General features: G+C 39.8%; 1 protein-coding gene across 4 annotated transcripts; it reads left to right on the plus strand.

The window, feature by feature from the left end:
* Positions 1-81: 81 nt before the first annotated feature.
* On the plus strand, positions 82-19,386 carry LOC110830635 (protein CIP2A homolog L). Of its 4 annotated transcripts, XM_022065745.2 has the most exons (14): positions 188-268; positions 630-764; positions 2,708-2,833; positions 5,408-5,677; positions 6,650-6,892; positions 7,474-7,676; positions 9,317-9,605; positions 10,576-10,728; positions 11,537-11,808; positions 12,663-12,951; positions 14,677-14,880; positions 16,239-16,437; positions 16,860-16,975; positions 18,774-19,386. In XM_022065745.2, the coding sequence occupies exons 3-14, from the start codon at positions 2,723-2,725 to the stop codon at positions 18,930-18,932; spliced, it is 2,508 nt and encodes an 835-aa protein (XP_021921437.1). In that variant the 5' UTR covers positions 188-268; positions 630-764; positions 2,708-2,722; the 3' UTR covers positions 18,933-19,386. The 4 variants fall into 4 exon arrangements, with proteins under 4 accessions (XP_021921436.1, XP_021921439.1, XP_021921437.1 ...); XM_022065744.2 differs by lacking the exons at positions 188-268; positions 630-764 and adding an exon at positions 82-180; XM_022065747.2 differs by lacking the exon at positions 630-764 and having other exon boundaries at positions 125-268.
* Positions 19,387-19,605: the final 219 nt, after the last annotated feature.

The raw sequence follows: 19,605 nt of genomic DNA on the forward strand, positions 1-19,605 counted from the left end.
TGACAACGTTTGTTGCTTACCTTTAGTACATTTTACTTTCCTCTGATTTCAGCTAAGGAGATATTTTGTAATTAGCAAAGTAAAATGTATGGAATTGTGTTGGCATTCGTGGCATAGTGGTTAGCTGAAATCCGAAGGCCGTGTAAAAGGCGGAATAAATGTCTATGGTTAAATGCAGTGGTAAGATTCCGAAAACTTTTACTTTAAGGAAGATTAATTTATGCTGTGCGCTGAGGGATCATTCGTCTGAATATCTTGCAGAATTTGCGTAAGGTTTCGTGTGAGGAATGTCCTTAATTCTAACTTATAATATACCACTCCAGCCATTAGTGTATATAAACCGAATACCGTATTTCATGACCAGTTTTTAAGCGTAGTTTTGTTGCAGGACTTTTGGATACATTACATAGATAGATAGATTTAGAACTATGTAATAGGTAGTACTTAACAATATGATGATTGTTGTCTTCTGGGTTGCTGCGCCGTGTAGTCGGGTAGACGTTTACCGACATTTCAGAGGTAAACTTCTACCAGACTACACGGCACAACAACCCAGAAGACAGCAATCTTTAGACACACCGCCGTGGAAACCTCAAATCCTGCTTAACAATAGTTTGAACAAATTACAGTGGAATATGCGACATTCAGGAAGTACCGAGAAGTACAATAGGCACAGAAAGATAAGGGTATACCAAGAACTATGTAGTACAGTTTATATTTCGCATAATTACACTTTATAACTCATTGGCATTTATATAGTACAGGTAAGTGTAGAGAAGGAGAATATATTAAAAGTAAAATTGTACTTTCAATATATGTTTTTTTATCAAATTAATATACTGGGTAAAGTAATACACATACATTCTGCACACTTAGTTACTGCCTATATATAACAGCACACAGGTTATATATGTGCAAAATTTGCAGTGAGATGTGTGAATGCAGTGTGTTACTGGTTTTTTTAATAATATAAATTCATCAACAGAGTAGAAGGTGTGAATCAAAATTAATATTTTAAATTGTTTACTATTTGTATAGGAACATGTAATTTTGAGGGTAATATTGTTGTACAGTAGTTTTATCTTACCATAGCTGACTCCTTTTTGACTAAAATTAGCAATTGGTCTGTGATTTATGTGAAACATTTGTAAATTGTGAGTTGCAGCTGTTGTTAGGGCTAGAGATAGTATATGGTACTTCTTAAACAGTTTTCTGCTTGGTTTTCCTTTCTGAGCATCAACCATGATTCTTATACAGATATCTTATTATTGTCATGAGACACTCCAGAATGTTTCTATCGTAAGTCAAGTAAGTATAAGTGTGGGAATACACTGTCTTAGTAGCCTTTTGCTGTCTGGAAGTGCAAGGGATCATTTTATGAAACATGCTTCTTCTTCCTTTCTGAATTTTATTTTTACCTTCTTTGTTCTGGACTTCATCCATCACCTTTTTTAAAAATTCTATAAAAATCCTACGTTAAGAAGTCATAACATTTTGGAGGAAGATGTTGTATGTCTTCATATAAGAATGTGGGACAGGCACCTTCTCTATTGGATTCTCTGTAATTTTAACAATGAAATTTATATACTATCTCTCACAGATAAAGTATTCCTAACTGATACGAGGCTCGTCCTTAAAGTAAGTTTCCCTGGGGCCGTTTACAGAAACAAAACACAATTTCATGGAAATATTTATTGCAACAGATACAGCAAGTGTCCAGCTATTTTTCAACATATTCGCCACCGGAATTGAGACATTTGTCATACCATGGGACCAACTTTTGAATAACTGTGTCGTAGAAGTCTGCCGCCTGGGATTGGAACCACTGTGTGACAACCATCTCAGCCTCTCTGTCATTCTCAAAACGCTGACACTGACCGGACAGGAATTTCTTGAGGTGTAGGAAAAGATGGAAATCACTGGGAGCGAGGTCCGGGCTGTAGGGTGAATGATTAAACACCTCCCAGCTGAACTCCTGCAGGAGACTTGCTGTCCGTCAAGCCGTGTGCGGCCTAGTGTTATCACTGACCGCACTTCACAGTCGGCGGGAGCTGGAATAAGAACCTCCATCTTCAACAGCTGCAACGATGCTACTGTGAGAACGCGGGAAGTACCATTAGTGCATGCGCCATGCTACGTCATTGCTCTATCACGTACGCACAGTCGCTTCACTCAATATAAGGTTTGCTAGCTGTGGGACGAGTGGGAAACTTACTTTTGGGACGCGCCTCGTATTATGGTAAAGATGCCAGTAAAACTGTAATCTTCTGGGTTGTGACACTGTGAAGTTTTGTGTGTGGTTACCAACATTTTAGAATACATATCTCCACGAGGAGTCCTAGATAGATGTGATCTCCTTGTCAGAGCTATTTTAATGCCCTGCATTTCTGCTGTTCGGTTTCTAACGGTGGTAGTGATCAGATGTTCATGTTAAAGTATTAATTCAGCCTCATTAAAAGTAACAGCTGCATTGGAGCAGGGTTTTGTTGAAATCAGTTTGCTTTATAACCATGCTGTCTCATTTGATACCTGTGCTTCTTTTGCAGGGTTCTTAAAGGCAGATGTTTATGCTTAGTACTGATACAGTCAGTGTCACATACCATGTGTATTATATTTTGAAACTCCTGCGTGAGAATACTGAATTTGTTGAGTACATATTTTCTTACATGACATTAAAAAAATATTCCCAGTGTTTTATTTTTTCTAGAGTGGATGATTACACATGTGCATCATGGAGAAGTATCAGAACATGAAAGCCTTTATAGGAAGTGCTTTGGAGTACTCCAGACATCACACTGAAAAGACATCCAGTTCCCTCCAACGGCATCTGCAGGTTAAGAACTCAATACATGTATTCAGGATCTCATCAGGTGCAATAATGTCTTGCAAGTATATTCAGTTGTGAATTACATGCCGTCTTTTGTTGGTGTTGATGTGAATGTCATTGTTTTTAAATTGTTCTAGAAATATAATTTGATATTTTTTGCAACATATGACTTCATGTGTCTCTGAAAGAGTATGAATTCATATGAACCCTTTTTATGTGCATTTTATTTTTGATGTCAGGCATAACTTTGAAACTACTTGTAGGCATCATGTTGTATTCCAGGTCTTGTTTTTGTTCCCTTTCCTGCCTTTTTGATGCTTGATGTTTAAATTAAGTTCTGCGTCCAGGTCCTAAATAATAATTTATGACTGCCCTGTAGTTGTATTTAATTTAAAATGACTTTATCGATGAAATCCTCTCAAGCAATCATCCACATCAGTTGGATATAGGAAGAAACTGACTCTTTGGGAACCATCTTTATCCCTGTCATCAGGGTTCTGGCCCGACCGTCTCTTGTATGAACCTTCCAGGACCAATGCTCATGGCTGGACCCAAGCCAGTCAGAGCTTGTGGGTAGATTCAAGCATTTGTGATGTTTGGCCTTTCTTTCTTATTGGTTCTTTGGTGTGCTGCTTGAGCAAATTTGTTACAAGGTACCAAGCTTAGTTCAAAGGGAAACCTTCATCCCTGTTGAAGTTGCAGGTGGATCTCTATTGCTTCTTTTACAAGGTGATCCATGTATCCTGTTACTTTTTCCCCACACAAGAAATCTGGTTTAATTTTAAAGATGTTGTTAGGGGTGTAGAATGAGCAATCCAGTATCTCCGGATGGAAGCTGCAGGGGAGATATAGCAGGAGACCAGTCGAATCTTACGACATTCTAACCAGTGGAAAAGGAATATCACAAAAGCAGAGCGAGATGCATTACCAGCCCTATGAGTGACAAGGACATTGCGATTATTCGCATAGATAAAAGCAACACGACTGTTGTGTTATTGAGAACTGACTACCATGTCAAAATAAAGATTGTGCTAAGTAATCCCATCTGTAGGAAGCTGACATTGGACCCTGCTAACAGAACCGAGAGAAGCAGTCAAACAGTGATCCTCATAAAGAAGTCAGACTTTCCAGCAGATGTTGCCAACAGACAATTACCTCATGCTTCAGTTTCTGCTAGATTGTGTGGTCTTCCCAAGATTCACAGGACCACCATACCACTGAGACCTACAGTAAATTATGTCACCTCACCCAACTATCCACTGGCCAAGTATCTCGAAGGTCTACTGTGCCCATTTCTTGGGCTCTCAACTCACCACATCATAAACTCCAAAGCATTTGTTGAGAAACTGCACACCATCAACCTGCAAGAAATGAACATTCTTGTGTTCTTTGACATAGTATCATTGTTCACCGAAGTGCCACTGGAGGATACCCTTAAAGCTGCTGTCAGAGCATGTTTGCAACCACAACATTGCTCTCATCAAACAGGTCATCGCCAGCATGTATTTTCTTTATGATGGAACATTCTATGCCCAATCAGAAGGTGTCACCATGGGATCACCCCTTGCCACTATAATACTTTGAATAGTGAGCATTAGGCTTTGCTGTGAAGAAGCTAAGCTATTGGTACTGGTACATGGATGACATATTTGTAGTATGGTCTCATGTAAAGGAAGAGCACCAGGGCTTTTTACAACATGTAAACAGCATCCATCCTAATGTCAAGTTTATGATGGAAATGTAACAAAACTGGTCATGTCTCTTCCTGGACATCCGAGTAAGCAGGAAACTGGATGGTTCACTTGGAGTACAGTGTATAGAAAACCCTCACACACAGACCTGTACCGCCATGCAACGTTTGAACATCACCTGGCTCAAAAGAAGGCAGTCTGACCACACCTGTCCAGTGTTCAAGAAACATCTGCGAAGCTGAAAGCCTTGGGGGTGAAATGGAGAAACTGGTGAGGTCCTTCAGGCAAAATGGATACAGTCACTAGGAGATCAATTGAGCATTTTATCCAAAACATATGCTGCAGTTGCAGCCAGTGGACCTGATCAGTTACATGCCTTATGACTTATAAGAAGAAAGTATTAAATTGGAACTATGACATTAATCACCCTGATTATGGAGGCAGCTTGACCTCTGAAATGATGGACATCTACCAGACTACATGGCGCAACAACCCGGAAGACAGCAATATTCAGACTACAAATAGTTTGTTGAGATGGTGAGAGGGGAGACTGAGGTAGTTAATTATGTGGTGCAGAGAGTAATATTTATTTTGTCTTCATAAATTGGATTTCGTAATTGGACTAGTTAATGCGGTAATGTGAATTTTGTGGAATGCTGTAGCAATAACTAAAACTTACATGTTTTCTCTTTAAATATGTTAATAATAATATGAAATATACATGTATCAAAGTCTGTTTAGTTATCAAATCATCCACTGTAAAATATGCAAAACAAATTATTTAATATTAACATTTTGTTCTGCTTATGGGTACATGTTGTTATTCATTATCCTGATAGTATTTTATAGTGTGATGATTCAGACAAATGTTTTTAATGTTTTGTTGTAGATTTTGGGAGTGACTTCAGACATGAGTGTCTTTGATCCTGGGAATGGTGTTGCTGCTGAGTTCTATGTTAGTCTACATGAGCTTATGTCTGCTCTGGAACCCAAGTCAGGGCTTCTGTGGTGTGCCATTGGAGTTCTGCAGCATGCTTGTCACAACCCAGTTGCCCGCCGTGCTCTCGTTCATACCTATAGATTTGTACCCATCCTCAGTAGACTCCTCGATTCTAACCTCATACAGGAGAAGAGGACTCGCGTTCTGCAGCTGTTGCAGGTAATCCATGTGTGGGTTATGCTGCATTTAATTTATTCAATATCTTACTATTCATTTCAGTAGAATTTTACAGTACAGTGACCTATACTTGACTTTTTTGCTTGCAAAATATTTTGCATAATTTTACCTTTCAGTAATACGCATATGTACTAGTTACAGCAGAAATATTTAAAAATATACTTTTTCTTTAATCTCGACATTTTTGTATAACTGATTCAGATATTTTCATATTTCTGAAGCATATGAGTATTCAAAATTTGGTAACGTGTTGAGTTATGTAGGGTTAGGTTTCTTTAATTTACTTTGCTTCACTTCATTTTACTTTGTGTTGGGGTTGGGATTAGCACAAGTGAAACACAAAACTTTTCTTGAACTTCGGTCTCAGTTGTTTTCATGTGCGAATATGCAGATGAAAGCCTCATATACATGGTAATCATTTTGTAAAGTTATTCCATACATTTTTATGCACATTTGCAATGAATATTTGCAGAATTGTGACTATTAGCTTTGCTATGTCTGCGTCCTCTGTCCTCACGTAACAGCTTGAGACAGCTGAATGGTTTTTCATAAAATTTTATATTTATGAGCTGTGCTGAAACTAATCAACACATTTCCATTTTGAATAAAATTGGGCACTTTACATGAGCACCTACATATTTCTGATTGTGTGACTGGGCGGGGAATCTCCATTTTACCTTGGTTGCCAAGTTTACTTTGGTTGAATCCTCAGGCAGCCCTGTGACCATGCAGGGAATCCTCTGTAATGACATCATCAGTCATGCAGCCACACACTGCCCCCCCCCCCCCCCCCCATGCAAAGGTCATAGGCTAGTTCGAAGATTAATTTATGGCAGTTGCATTTCAACTGTTACTCTGCATGTATTTTCTAACTTGTCACAGTTCTCTCAGGAAGAGTGTGACCTTACGCCAGATGTCCTGTTATCTTTCATGTGACTGTTGTGTGTTGTGTAGGAGCTGACATACGGAGTGAAGATCTCATGGCAGGAAGCACATTTACCTCGTCTGATCTCTACACTCACTTCATGGATTGTTAGTGCTGAGAAGGATGTGATTAATTTGTCGCTTGGAGTTTTGGTGAATCTCTGCTACAAGAACTTTCCAGCTGTGTATACATTGATGCGTTCTGTGGACAGCAAACAGTTTCTGCGCACCATACTAAAGCTGCAGAATGATGATGTTAACACACGTGTTCAGGTACTGTTTTTGGATGTTGTTTGAATATTAGCAAAAGAGGTGATTTTCGTATTAATTCCGCACTAGTATCTTCTATATTTGTAGCTACCCTCAATATTTGGTGGTTGTCTCCTCCATCTGCAACTCAAGAATGTGCCATCCTGTGGTGTTGGGGCCCACTTAACATTAAGGTAGTTACAGCAATGGGCAGTAATGAAAAAGATGATGATAATACTCTCCTCTGTGTTACTTTTCATGGAGGTGATGATTTATTCCAACAGTACTTTAGCTGCACATTGACTATATTCCTTAGAAGTTGTGTTTATATCTGTATTATTATGTTAATGAATGCTTGAAAGTCATGATGAACAAGAAATGCCCAGGAAAGTTTATATTTTTGAGAATAAATTACAAGGACAGTGACTTGGAGTTTGAGGGCTGATAACATGCGTGTTTTCATTGTAGTGAAAATTCATTATACATTAATATTTGAACTGCATTCTCACAAAAATTCATAATTTGAGTGTTCATAAAACACATAGTTACTGCGCTTGTTAATATTCCTGAACATAATTTGAATTCACTGTTTGTCTGTATGTCAGGTATGCAAGCTGATCATCATTCTGGAACATGTTTCTGGAGAGATTCCAGACACAGACATCCTCAACTTCGTGAACGTCGCGTTCTCGACAGTCACTGACGCATTCAAGTCTCACAATATATTCCTGTTGAGGCATATGGTGGACTTCTTTAAAGATGTGCAAGAAAACCCTCATTTCAGAAGTGTACTGCTAACTTATGACAGGTAAATAAAGTGGGATTACTGTTATTTGCTACCTTTCTCATAATCAGTTTGTCAGTTTAAGGAATATGAATAGAATGATTAGTTAAATAAATGAAAACATGTTATAATCACTATGTTTACTGATTAGTTATTGATTTTTGTTGAACTTCAAAGCTTGGAAGCTGTAGGGCTTTGAATCGTTTGAAACAAAATATTGCATGAGCTTTAGTTTGGAAAGTAATATCGTGTTCCAGTTTGACTGTTTAAGAGCTGTAAAAGGTTTGGTACCCAGTTTCAACCAGTTCAGATGGTTCCAAAGATGTTTTAAATAACAGACTAATCTTACACGTTTTGATATACTTGCAATAGGAAAGAAATGTTATTACAGTGCATGTATTGTGGAAACTAAAATTACTGCACATGGACTTCTTAAGTACAAACAGCACATTGGTGTTACATTAGCATTTCTTCCAAAAAATGAATAATTTACTTAAGGATGGATTTGAGGTTTTCATGATGGTGAGTCTGAAGATAGCTGTTACCATCTCTTTCTTCTTCTCAACTGGCCCCGTTTACCCATCGGGGTTTGCTGAAAATGTGTTTTCACAACAGTTGTCTTGTCCCACTTCTTCTTCTACATTTGTGTATTTCTTAGTTCAAGGTATTTTACGTATTTGAAACTCCCGTCTCACTAGCAGGGACCTTTTATGTCTTCGTGGATCTGTCCCATGGATTTGGCACAACTTTCAACCTGTGTGTCTTTATGTGGAACTCAGAAATGAAGGTTGAGTGGACTCTCCTCACTTCTCCTATATGGAAGTCAAATTGCGGAGCTCGGACAATAAGTTGTGAGTGATGGAGGATTGATGTCCCACCAGATGATAATTTGCAGTACACTTCCATTACACATTTATTTCCATGTACTTCAGTAACTTTAAGTATCACAAATTTCTTTTATTTGTGATCATAAAATGAGAAAAGATTGGTCCTATGCTTAAGCATCATGCCTTGAGCATTAGAGATTTGTCTCTTGGCTTGCCTAGAGGCAGTCAGAAGTGATGGCTGAATGTTCGTCATTCTACCTATAGTCAGTCCCCATAGTGATGGCTGTATTTTTTACGAGGTCTGTCCAAAAAGTATCCGACCTTGGGCCGGAAAAACAAAGTTCTGTATCTGGGGGGTTGCAGTACCTAATCCCCTTCAAAGTAGGCCCCTTGTGACTCCACACACTTAGCCCAGCAGTCCTTCCATCGCTGGAAGCAATTCTGGAAGGCTTGTTTGGAATGGTGTGCAGCTGCAGCTATATGATGTTCTTGCGGCTGTCAAAACGGGAGCCTTTTAGCGGTGTCTTCATTCTCGGGAACAGCCAGAAATTACAAGGAGCCATGTCAGGAGAGTAGGGAACCTGGCGAACCTGCGGAATGCCGTGCTTGGCCAGGAAACCCTGGATCAGGTGTGATGAATGAGCTGGGGTGTTGTCATGATGCAGCTGCCAGTTGTGTGCATCCCGCAGCTCCGGTCTCTTGCGCCGAACTGCATCACGAAGATGCCGGAGGACTTCTTGGTAGTACTCCTTATTGACAGTTTGGCCTAGTGGTGCGTACTCATGATGCACAACAAGTGATAGTAAAACATAGTAACGTTATTTGTTTCTGTTGCAGTTTTCCTACTGATACAGAACAGTTGTTGCAACTGTTGCATAATGATGCTGCAGAAGCTGAGTGTGTGGGAATCTTCTTGGAGTTCCTGAATTGCCTTGTGACCCTCCAGGTCACTGGCTTTAACAGGCTGTATCCACGCTTGGTGACTGTAGCCATGCAGTGGACCCACACAGTGTTGGCCTGTACACAGTCACTGTCTCTGATCTGCTCGGTGTCTGCTAATGTAAGGCACGGCTGTGAAGATGAAGTGCAACAACACGTCACAGCACAGCTGGAACAGGGTCTTTTGGTGAGTTTAAAGCACTGATTGCAGGTGTTCTGTAAGAAGTCAGTGTTCTCATACATTTAACGTAACTGACAAGAATAGGATCTAGGAATGATGGCAGGATAATACACAACAGATCCTTTAGTGAGGATGGCTGTCTTCTGGGTTGTTGCATCGTGTAGTCTGGTAGAAGTGTACTGACATTTCAGCAGTCCTTGCTGCCTCCATCATCATCAGGGCAATGATGATGGAGTCAGCAAGGGCCTCTGAAACTTTGGTAAGCATCTACCAGACTACATGGCACAACAACCCAGAAGGCAGCCATCTTCAGACTCACCGTTGTGAAAACCTCACTTCCTACATAGATCCTTTGCTGTGACATGAAACTGTTTCCTCCTTAACATTTAACATTTTTAGTCCATGCATTACATCTTCTGCATGATACAGCTGGCTGTTCTTTGCACTGGCATGCTGCGAAACTGTTTACTCCAGAGCTCAAGTTCGGCTCACAATATGAAGTTTAAATCTCCGTTTCCCATGTGGTAAAGGTTAATGGGTTAGACAATACATGTAAGACTTGAGGTTCTCACAGCGGTGATATTCATCGCCCTGATGACGGAGGCAGTATGACCTCTGAAACGTTGGTAAACATCGACCAGACTACACAGCGCAACAACCCAGAAGACAGAAATCTTCATACTCATCGCCCTGATGACGGAGGCAGTATGACCTCTGAAACGTTGGTTAACATCGACCAGACTACACAGCGCAACAACCCAGAAGACGGAAATCTTCATACTAAGAATCGCCCTGATGACAGAGGCAGTATGACCTCTGAAACTTTGGTTAACATCGGCCAGACTACACAGCGCAACAACCCAGAAGACGGAAATCTTTAGACAATACATGTTTTGTATTACCTGTAATTTACCATTTTTTCCTACATTGTAGTGTAAAATAAAGGCAAAAGGCCATAAATATGGAATTCTTACAGGTACTACTTCATGTGCTGGATGTAGAGGATGAAGAGAATTCCTGTATGAATTCAGAGACTTGTAACCAGGTCACTGCCATGTTTCGGCTGCTTCAAGAAATGAGCAAAACTCCATCATTACGCCAGAAAATTCTTCTTTCTCTAAAGCAACAGGTTTGTTTTTCAGTAAGGTATATTTACGTAAGTAAATGGAATACACACCTTTAGAATATCATGCAGATATGTTTATATTAATATTGAATGGAAATGAACATTGTCTTTAAATTATGAAAGCTGAGTGTTATACCATTGCTTTCTTTCTCTTGGAAGAAGTGCACTGGTTCTCAGATGTGACCAGGGAGGAGCAATATTTTGTGTTTTAACAAAAAGAAAGTATACAACTTGTTAACTGCCACGGTGGTCACTGCTGTTTGCCGCATCGTTGTGCTGACTGGTGTGTGCTCACATGTACCCTTTGAGGTTGCTGTGCGGTCTTACCTGTTACCAGAATGACCTACTTATATCCTTTTCTGTATTGGTCATAGATATTGTTACAAGCCCCCACTATAGTAGTAAAGCTAGGACTTAGGTTACCTACACCCCCTCCACAGCCTACAAGCAGCTGGCTGGTTATACAAGGACATATTCTTGGTGTTTCTGTCAGGCCATTTACACTTCTGGAGCAAGACAGCAAGTTATGGAGCACTGGAGGACCATCTCTTAGCTTCTGGAGCAGTGCCACCAGTCTTTAAGTAGCTACCACTGAGCATGAACTGCAATCATTTGCATACCAGTGAGCTGCTGTAGTGTTTATTGCTGAACAAGGCACAGTAGCCATGTATTATGTGCTTGAAGTTGGAACATAAGGAGGACAGTGGCAACCCTCATGGAATCAAAACTAAGATATGTACTTGGTGTCAGTGTGTGGGTAAGCGAATGTCTGGAGTCTGTTTCTTATCATCGTTTTTGTGCCGTTGAACAGGTGATCCAGCGTGTGTTGCAGCCACTGTTCTCAGTGGAGTCTCAGGACCGAAAACACTCGTTTCCGTCGGAGGTGACGAGCCTGTATGTTCATGCAGTTGATCTCATATCTGATCTTGCCCCTCATGATGGACAATGGCTTAAGCTGTATTCAGACGTTCTACAACACAAACAGGTGCAGATGGTACTGGCTATCGCACTGTACATGGGTGAAGAGGATATTAAGCGCCGAGTACTGATGCTCACTGGCACTGTTGGCTTCCCAGCTGAATGGTAAGTACGTGTTCGTTTATGTTTGCGATAAAGTCTGACGCTGTTTTTGCTGTGGCATCAGGAAAGAACAGCATTATGAGTCATTATCTCTGATCCTTTGTACGTGCGAATGATGCCCCCAGTGACATTATTGCCCGTGATGTTCGTCTGTATGCGTTTAATATGTACAGAATGGCTGGTCAAATTTTGATTAAATTTGTTATGGGCATTGTGCCATCAGTGGCCATTCTATGGTCTCATTTCTTAAATTCTTTGAGTTGTTGATATTCTCTCTCTTAAAATGCATTTCTTCTAAAACCTTCTCATCAGTTTTTTATTTTATTCCCTCCCCCCATGATTCACTACCAGGAGATAAATTTGTATTCTTCTATGCCTGAAGACCAATGATGGTTTGAAAATTTGAAGATAGTCGTTGTCTGGTGGATAATGACTAGCATTTCTGGAGTGTTGGTTAGTATTTGTCAGACTACGTAGTTCAACATCGCTGAATAAAACTGTCTTCATTCTCATTGCTGTGAGAACCTGAAATCTCAACATTTTAAAATCTAAATTATTGTTTTTGTTCAGACAAAATGTGAGTAGTCTTAGTCTTTGTTCTCTCTCTCTCTCTCTCTCTCTCTCTCTCTCTCTCCCCCCCCCCCCACTTTGTGACTCATTTTGCTTTTTGTTCACCTTCTGCTGTTTTTCCTATCCTGAGCAGATGAACCCACTTAACAGACATTTGTATAAAGTCACGTTATTTCCTTCAATAATCTAAGTATTTCAGATACTGTATGGTTGCCATATGTACTGTTTGTCTACAAATAAAAACTATAGGACAAAATATTGGCTGAAAGCCTTTTGCAAATTTGCAGTGTGTCATTGCTGGCCAAATCACTGTCTGATCTTGAACCTCTGGTGCTGGCATCAAGTACTTCTGGAATGGGAAAAGCAGATGCAAACGTTGAAAATGTATGTGGAAGCCGACAACATGAAATGATGCCATTGTTAAGTCTTGTACAGGAGGGTCGACTTGACAACTTCATAGCCAAGCTGGAAGAGGCACTAGAACGCAGTGAGATTCGTGACATCTCCACATCAGCAGTTATGGAGCTGTATGAATATAAGCTTGCAGCCATTGGTCACTCAGAGAGAGCTCTGCAGGTAAGAAAGATTTGTATAATCTAACTTAGTGCCTTCTCATGCAAGCTTAAGAGGGTTTCATTGTTTAATCCTTTGCCAAACTTTTCTTTTAACTTTTCCATGGTTTTTTGTCAGTGAATGTAATGGCATGAAACTTATGCTGACCTCTCTACTACACGTGGAAAAATGGTTATTATACCGAAACATGTACATAATATCTTGAAGCTGACAAACTCTGTGCAAATGAACATCTAAATTGTGCAGAACCTTCATTTGAATGGTTACATTAGCAGACAGAATGCAAGAGAGAATCCAATGCTTACTATTCCTAGCCAAATGTACCCATAGAGAGCTGCAGTTCAGTGCACATCTTCTAGCATTGGAATATTTGGTTCTCTTTTGATTGATGGTACAGTCTATTCTTTTAACTCTGTTGGGGGATTAACTTGTCCCTTTTCTGCGTAGATGTGGCATTTATAATGAATGCAGCCAAATTTCAACAGTACAGAGTCAAATTTTAGTTTCTTCATTATGTTTCATGCAAAGAGTCCTGTTGAATTTTGTTTCCTTTGCTCTTCGATGGATGATTATCATGATCACAAATTTGTCCTGTCCCAATCCCTCACAGCCGTTTCTTGAGGAGTTATTAGAAAGACTGAAAAAAAATCTACACACAGTCCAAAAATAACATTTTGAACAGAATTGAAAGATCTTGTACAGTGAATCTGACCAAAGTTCTGCATATTTTAATTCTTCTTTTGCACAAAGTTTATGTGCTTTTTGGATGTCACATTCAACATGTTTTTATTTAAGAAAATGTGTTCTGTGTATGTAGCAAGTTCAGTTTGCTGTGAGCAACTTGGCCATTAAGAGGGTAGAGTTTGTAGATGGCTGTGATACAAGTATCATAATTCTAATCATTCGAATTTTCCTTGTATTTGTCTTTTCTATACCTTCCATTAATTACTATTGGTTATTACGTATATTTGTTATGTAGAGGCACTAATATATCTTCTTGATTTGAAGAAAAACATTAAAAATTCTTAATGACTTATTTGAACCATGTATCTAATTCCTGTGTCATAATCAAGGTGAAGACTTTGTCTCACCATCAGGAAATTACTGCAGGTAGGTACCGTCCAAGAACTCGATTAGCTGGGTTCACAAAGTGAAGCGAAAACATAAAGCTAAGCCAGTGTGAAAATCCATATAATTTCCAATATTCCACATTTTACTTCTCCATTTATTCCTTTCCAGAATATCTTTTTCCCCAGGGACAAGACTGTTTTATCCCTGCCTTGCTTCACTAAGTGTGACCAAGATGTTCTGAGCGTGATGATTAATTATATACAGTAGGGCACCGCATATACGGCAGGTTAGGGACCAGATCCCCGCCGAAAAGCGGATCTTTGCCTTTTTTCAATTGCAAATGTATATCAAAACCTAATAAGATGTTTACACTATCATATAGTAAGTGCACAACAGCGCTAAGCCTAAAAAAACGATATGAATGTAAAATGAATATCAGTTGTTACTTTTTCGTTCACTCACCTTAAGTAGACCATATGTAATCTGTATTTCAGGAAATATTTTGTTAAAAGTGTTCTTAATGTCTTCACGTTACCATTCCTTACTTTACTTCACTTAAGCTCCTCATTTTAGCAGTCTTCAGTGAACTTAAATTATATTGTCATCTCCTTGAAAGGGATTTCTTGTACATACCTGAAAGTGTCTTTCTACTTTGAGGCAAGTCTGGAGGCAGCAAACTCTCACTCGACACATCTGAACCACCGGTTGGCACAGATGAGTGCAGAAGCAAGCAGACTACGCCAGCTGTTGTACCACAATCAGCAGTGCCTTGAAGGCCTGCAGGAGGAGAAACAGGCATTTGTTTGCAGGATGGAGGCAGCTCAAGTGGTAGCAGAACAGGAACACAAGAAGCATGTTACTGTATGTATTCTATTCATTGGAATAATAGCAAATATTCAGGGTTGTATGGGAATAAACCTTTTGTTTTCACAGATTATTTTAAAAAAAAAATTCCGACTTTTTCTTGGTCTGTCTTGGTTCACACCATCTTAAAACAAAAGTGACACAGTGAAAACGTTTTTATGGCTACAATGTCTATAGAATGTGGGGAAATGCTCTGTGTTACTAACTTCTCAGTATTGTTTCTGATTATTTTTACTCAGCTCTCTCAGAAATGTTCTAGGCTGCCATCTGTCTGAAGTATCTGAGGTTTCACTTAGTTATGGTGCTTGCCGTATAAGCTCTACATATGGAATAGTTGTTTTCTCAGCATCCCTGAGTTGGCAGATACTATCAGCTTCCCAGAGTGGTATGCCAGAACTGCTGGCTCCCTACAGAGAAGAGTCAACTTACATATGGAAACTCTTTGTTAGAGAACACCTTTGTATGGCTCCTGCCATTTTTCTTTTACTCTCATGCTCCATTATCATTCTGCTGGAGTCAAGGAAAAATAGTCTCCACCTGCAAACCCCCCATGCAGGTAAAAGACATTGATACTATGGGGTGGTGCCCAATGCCCTGAAGGGGTCATTTGTGACCCTGCTATCAGCATTCCAGTGCCATGCAGCCCTCAGCATTATACCTCACACCTTGTCTTTGGAACAGTTTGCTGTCTGAGGATGTTACCCCTCTTCGACAAGGATGCCAAGGGTTGGATTTGAGGGGAGAGGAGGTATAACTCCTACTTATTCTTGACCTCAGTGCTAGATGGGGTGAGTGGTCAGCGACACATGCCGGCTGTTGCTCAGGGAAAGGACCCCCAGCATCCATGGGATGGAAGGCTCGGTCCCCAGAACCGGTCGGAATGTAGGGCATTGAAGAAAAATCCTTTGGCCCTGTTGGGGTTCAAACCACTGGTCCACAGTCAAACACTTTACTTACTAAGCTACTTTGGCTCATCAAATAAACTCAGGGTCTTACTTTATATTGCTGTTGTTTCTTACTGCAGTAATGGCCACAGTTTTAATGTCACACATATCAAGATGTGTTTCATTCATTTAACAAAGCTGCAAGGTAGGTCATCTCTGTAACCAGTAAAATCACATAGAAATTTATAAGTCACTAATGCTTGATTAAAAATGCCTTCCATTTATTTTGCTCATTAGTGTGTACTCAATGGTGTAAAGTGGTACGCATGCACAATATGAATCCATAATCTGTCTCGTATCTTGACTAACTGTGCAAAGAACACACAAATGGTTCTGAATTCTGGACATTTTGTAGAAAACTATTCCCAAAATACAGAAATCGGGCCATTGGCTGTCTTACGTTTGTTCCAGGAAATGAAAGCAAAACAGCGACTGCTGTGCGAGTTAAGTGCTGCAATAGAGGAACTGAAGACAACTGTGGCCACAAAAGAAGAAGAGTTGTCGCTGACAAAGCAACGTTTGGATGCAATGAACAGACAGATTGAGGAAGTACAGTCTCAACTGACACTAGTGGAACAAAAATACAAGGACCAACAATCCAAAAATTCAGGTGATACAAAATAATGCCCACAGAAAATCGTAATTCGAGAATACCTCAGATTGGGTATAGGCCTGTAAATAAGACTCTAAAATAAAATGTATTAAAGTCACACACACAACATACACAGCCCAGGATAAAACTAATAATCAGACTAAAGTCATCTGACTGACAGATGCAGGGTGGGCTACATTGAAGCAAGTTAAAGGAGTCAGCAGTAGCTTAGGCTGTCTATGGTCATGTAAATGAGACAACACATGTTAAAATTATACAGGTCATACTGCCTCCGTCATCAGGGCAATGACGGAGGCAGTATGACCTCTGAAACGTTGGTTAACATCGACCAGACTGCTTGTTTGACCACGTGTAGGTCATGATGACCCACAGTTGATAAAGGTTAACTGCTGCTTTATAGTGTGTTGGCCTTGTTTCAGAGCTGACAAGAACCCTTTCTAAATTAGAAGAGAGAATTGCTAAGAGAGACAGAATTATAGAGGAAATAGGACAAAAGAAGGAGAACATGCAGAAAACAATACAGAACTTAGAGATGGTAAGTAATTTTAATTATTTCAGCATATCCTGTTTATGCGTTACTCTTCAGAAGTAACAAGGCAGAACTCGCCTCTTTCCGTCATTGACAATTTGTTCCTGCCTTTTGGCCAACCTGCTGATGGCCCCTTGTCCAGGATGTAGTACTGCTGGTGGCGTGGTAGATGGCATTGATTTTAATACACTTGAAATAGCTGCTCATGAGCATGGTCATTTCCTTATGGTTTGCATTGAACATGGTTTTGTAACATTTTACTTCCCTCCATACTTCAAGACAGTAGCAGTCAATTTATAGTTCTTTTTTAATTCTAATGTTATATTAGATTGAGCATTGTAAAACAGTGCACTTTCATCCGCATCAAATATGTTCTGTTGTCGTAATATTGGTAATGGAAGAATGTTTGCCATTATTTGTCACTGACACTGAATTACGTGTGCTTAATATTTATCATACAGGAATAGGGGGTTTAATCCACTGTACTGTGAAGCTGCCTGGCAGACTTTAACTCATGGGTTAACACTCTAGAGTTATGCTAATTCAACACACAGTCATCTGGATCACGCTTAAGATACAGCACATGTACAGTAATTTGAATGTAAGATTTAGTTTCTTCTTCCCAGAATGCAGGCAATACATAATGAATACTGTTCGTGTTAACATACAGATCATTTTGGCTTCTCAGACTCTCACACTTTTAGAAACTTCTGCACTTTCTGAAGCTTCCTTTTCAGTCTCATCCCAATCTTTAACCTTTATTATATGGTAATCGGGAATTTGAACCTCCATGCTATGGGACTACTGATTGGACTTAACTAAAATCTTGTCATTACATTCTCTTTCGTGCCATAACCAATCATGTTACCTCTTCTTCACATACTTCTCCATACGACCAGGAGAAATTATCAGTCACATTGCAGGTGACACAATCTGGCTGTCCTTGCAATTTACTGAGTCGTCCCAAGATATTTCGCTGCCGTACTTCTCCCTCGTGAGTTAGGTTGCTCAAGTCAACTTCTTTATTCACATTTTAAACAGTTACACAATGCTTAAAATATTAGGAGAGCGTACAAAAAGCAGCTTGCCGCAAGTTAATTTTAATTCTAACTTTTTATTGTTTTTGGGACTTAGTTACTTCTACTAGAAGGTGGCACATGCAACATCCTGGTGTTTCTGGAGGGCCAGCTACAGCACATTGTTTGGAAAGTCCCCGACTTTGCCCCGTTCTCAAGGCTTGCCCAGAACCAGTCTTGGAAGCCCCTTCCTTATCCAGTGCCTGCAATACAGGAGTGTTTGCCCCAACCTTGCCACTGGGAAAATGGATCTTGAACACTCTGGCTCGTGATAGGGTTTGGTGACGGGCCGTTTTTGAATGTGATAATGAAACTTCATGTCTCCTAAGAGCAGGAATTTCTTCACTAACCAAGTGCATGTCGGCTTCTCAAGCAGGACTTCGCTCAGAAGAGTTGGTGTTTGACTTGCATTGACCTGCACATTATACACATCAGGAGCATCACGTGCCTTACAGAACACGTGACTGTACGAGGCTCTGCAGAATTATTTACTTAATATCGAATATTCACATGCGTATGAAGTGTTTTCTTGAAACGATGAAATGAACATTTCTGTACATGAAGTGCAACAAACGTTCATTACAGCGAGATTTTCTCTGTTCTAAAATCTCTCATCTTTTGGTCATTGCTCTCTTTTTGTTTTTTGTCTTTTTTTCCTCTGTCTAGTTCAGCTGACGTACTGTTGCCGCACATGACAAATAATGCGTGGCCATGTTTTTGTGTTGTAGGAGTTGACTAACTACAGAATGTTGTGCAAAGCTCAGGAGAAAAACATTATGGAAAAGGAGGCTGAGATTTCAACAACACAACAACAACTCGGTGAACTTCAGCGCATAAGGGAAGCGATTTTTGCTATTTCAGGAGGAAAAAAGAAAATGGACAAGTAATTGTTCCCCTGCTTGCTGGCAAGAGGACTTCAGTGGATTTTACAAGTGCAAAATCCTGCATGATTTTATACTTTTATATAATTATTCTAGTGTTTTATTCTTAAAAAATATATAGTGTATTAATATATTGTTAATTTTTAGTGTGTTCATCATATTGTCATGTGCAGGTGGTAGATAAAGCAAGAATCGCCTGCTTAAAAATCTGATTTCTTGAACATGTTTAAATCTTTCCCCCTTTTAAGCCTGGATGCTGTGATGATATATCAGATTTTAAATGACTTGATGTAGGGACTGGTGAAAACCATGAAGAACCTTCGTGTATTACAACAGGTAAACAATGCCTTCACTAACTGTATGAACTTTTAAGTGTTTGGTGATGTTGCTCCATGTACTGAGACTATTTTGTTTAGTTCTCAGAGTGTAAGGTATTAAATCCAAAATAATGGATCTTAAACTGTCAGTAACAATTTTCGGTGACGTTTGAGTACAGTGTAATCCCACACCATAGTGGCACGGCCTGAGGCATCATGCTTCGGACCGGCGATACGGAACGCGCGCTGGTTCGAGTCTCGGGGGAGAAGAAATTTTCTCATGAGCTTTCGACCAGTGTATGGGACCGGTGCCAACCCAGCATCGTGAGGAAATTGGGGAGCTACAATGGGTAGCGTAATCC

The sequence above is a fragment of the Zootermopsis nevadensis genome, unplaced genomic scaffold (genome assembly GCF_977971745.1).
Source record: "Zootermopsis nevadensis isolate Lab colony 2312 unplaced genomic scaffold, Znev_1.0 Znev_ptg000024l, whole genome shotgun sequence".
In the NCBI taxonomy this organism is placed as follows: Eukaryota; Metazoa; Arthropoda; class Insecta; order Blattodea; family Termopsidae; genus Zootermopsis; species Zootermopsis nevadensis.

Bases quoted from the DNA above. Each gene is read 5' to 3' on its own strand.
- LOC110830635 (XM_022065744.2), top strand. From the start codon at position 2,723: ATGTGCATCATGGAGAAGTATCAGAACATGAAAGCCTTTATAGGAAGT. The intron at 5,678-6,649 runs GTAATCCATGTG...TGTGTTGTGTAG, and splicing joins GCGTTCTGCAGCTGTTGCAG to GAGCTGACATACGGAGTGAA. The intron at 11,809-12,662 runs GTAAGTACGTGT...GCAAATTTGCAG, and splicing joins GTTGGCTTCCCAGCTGAATG to TGTGTCATTGCTGGCCAAAT.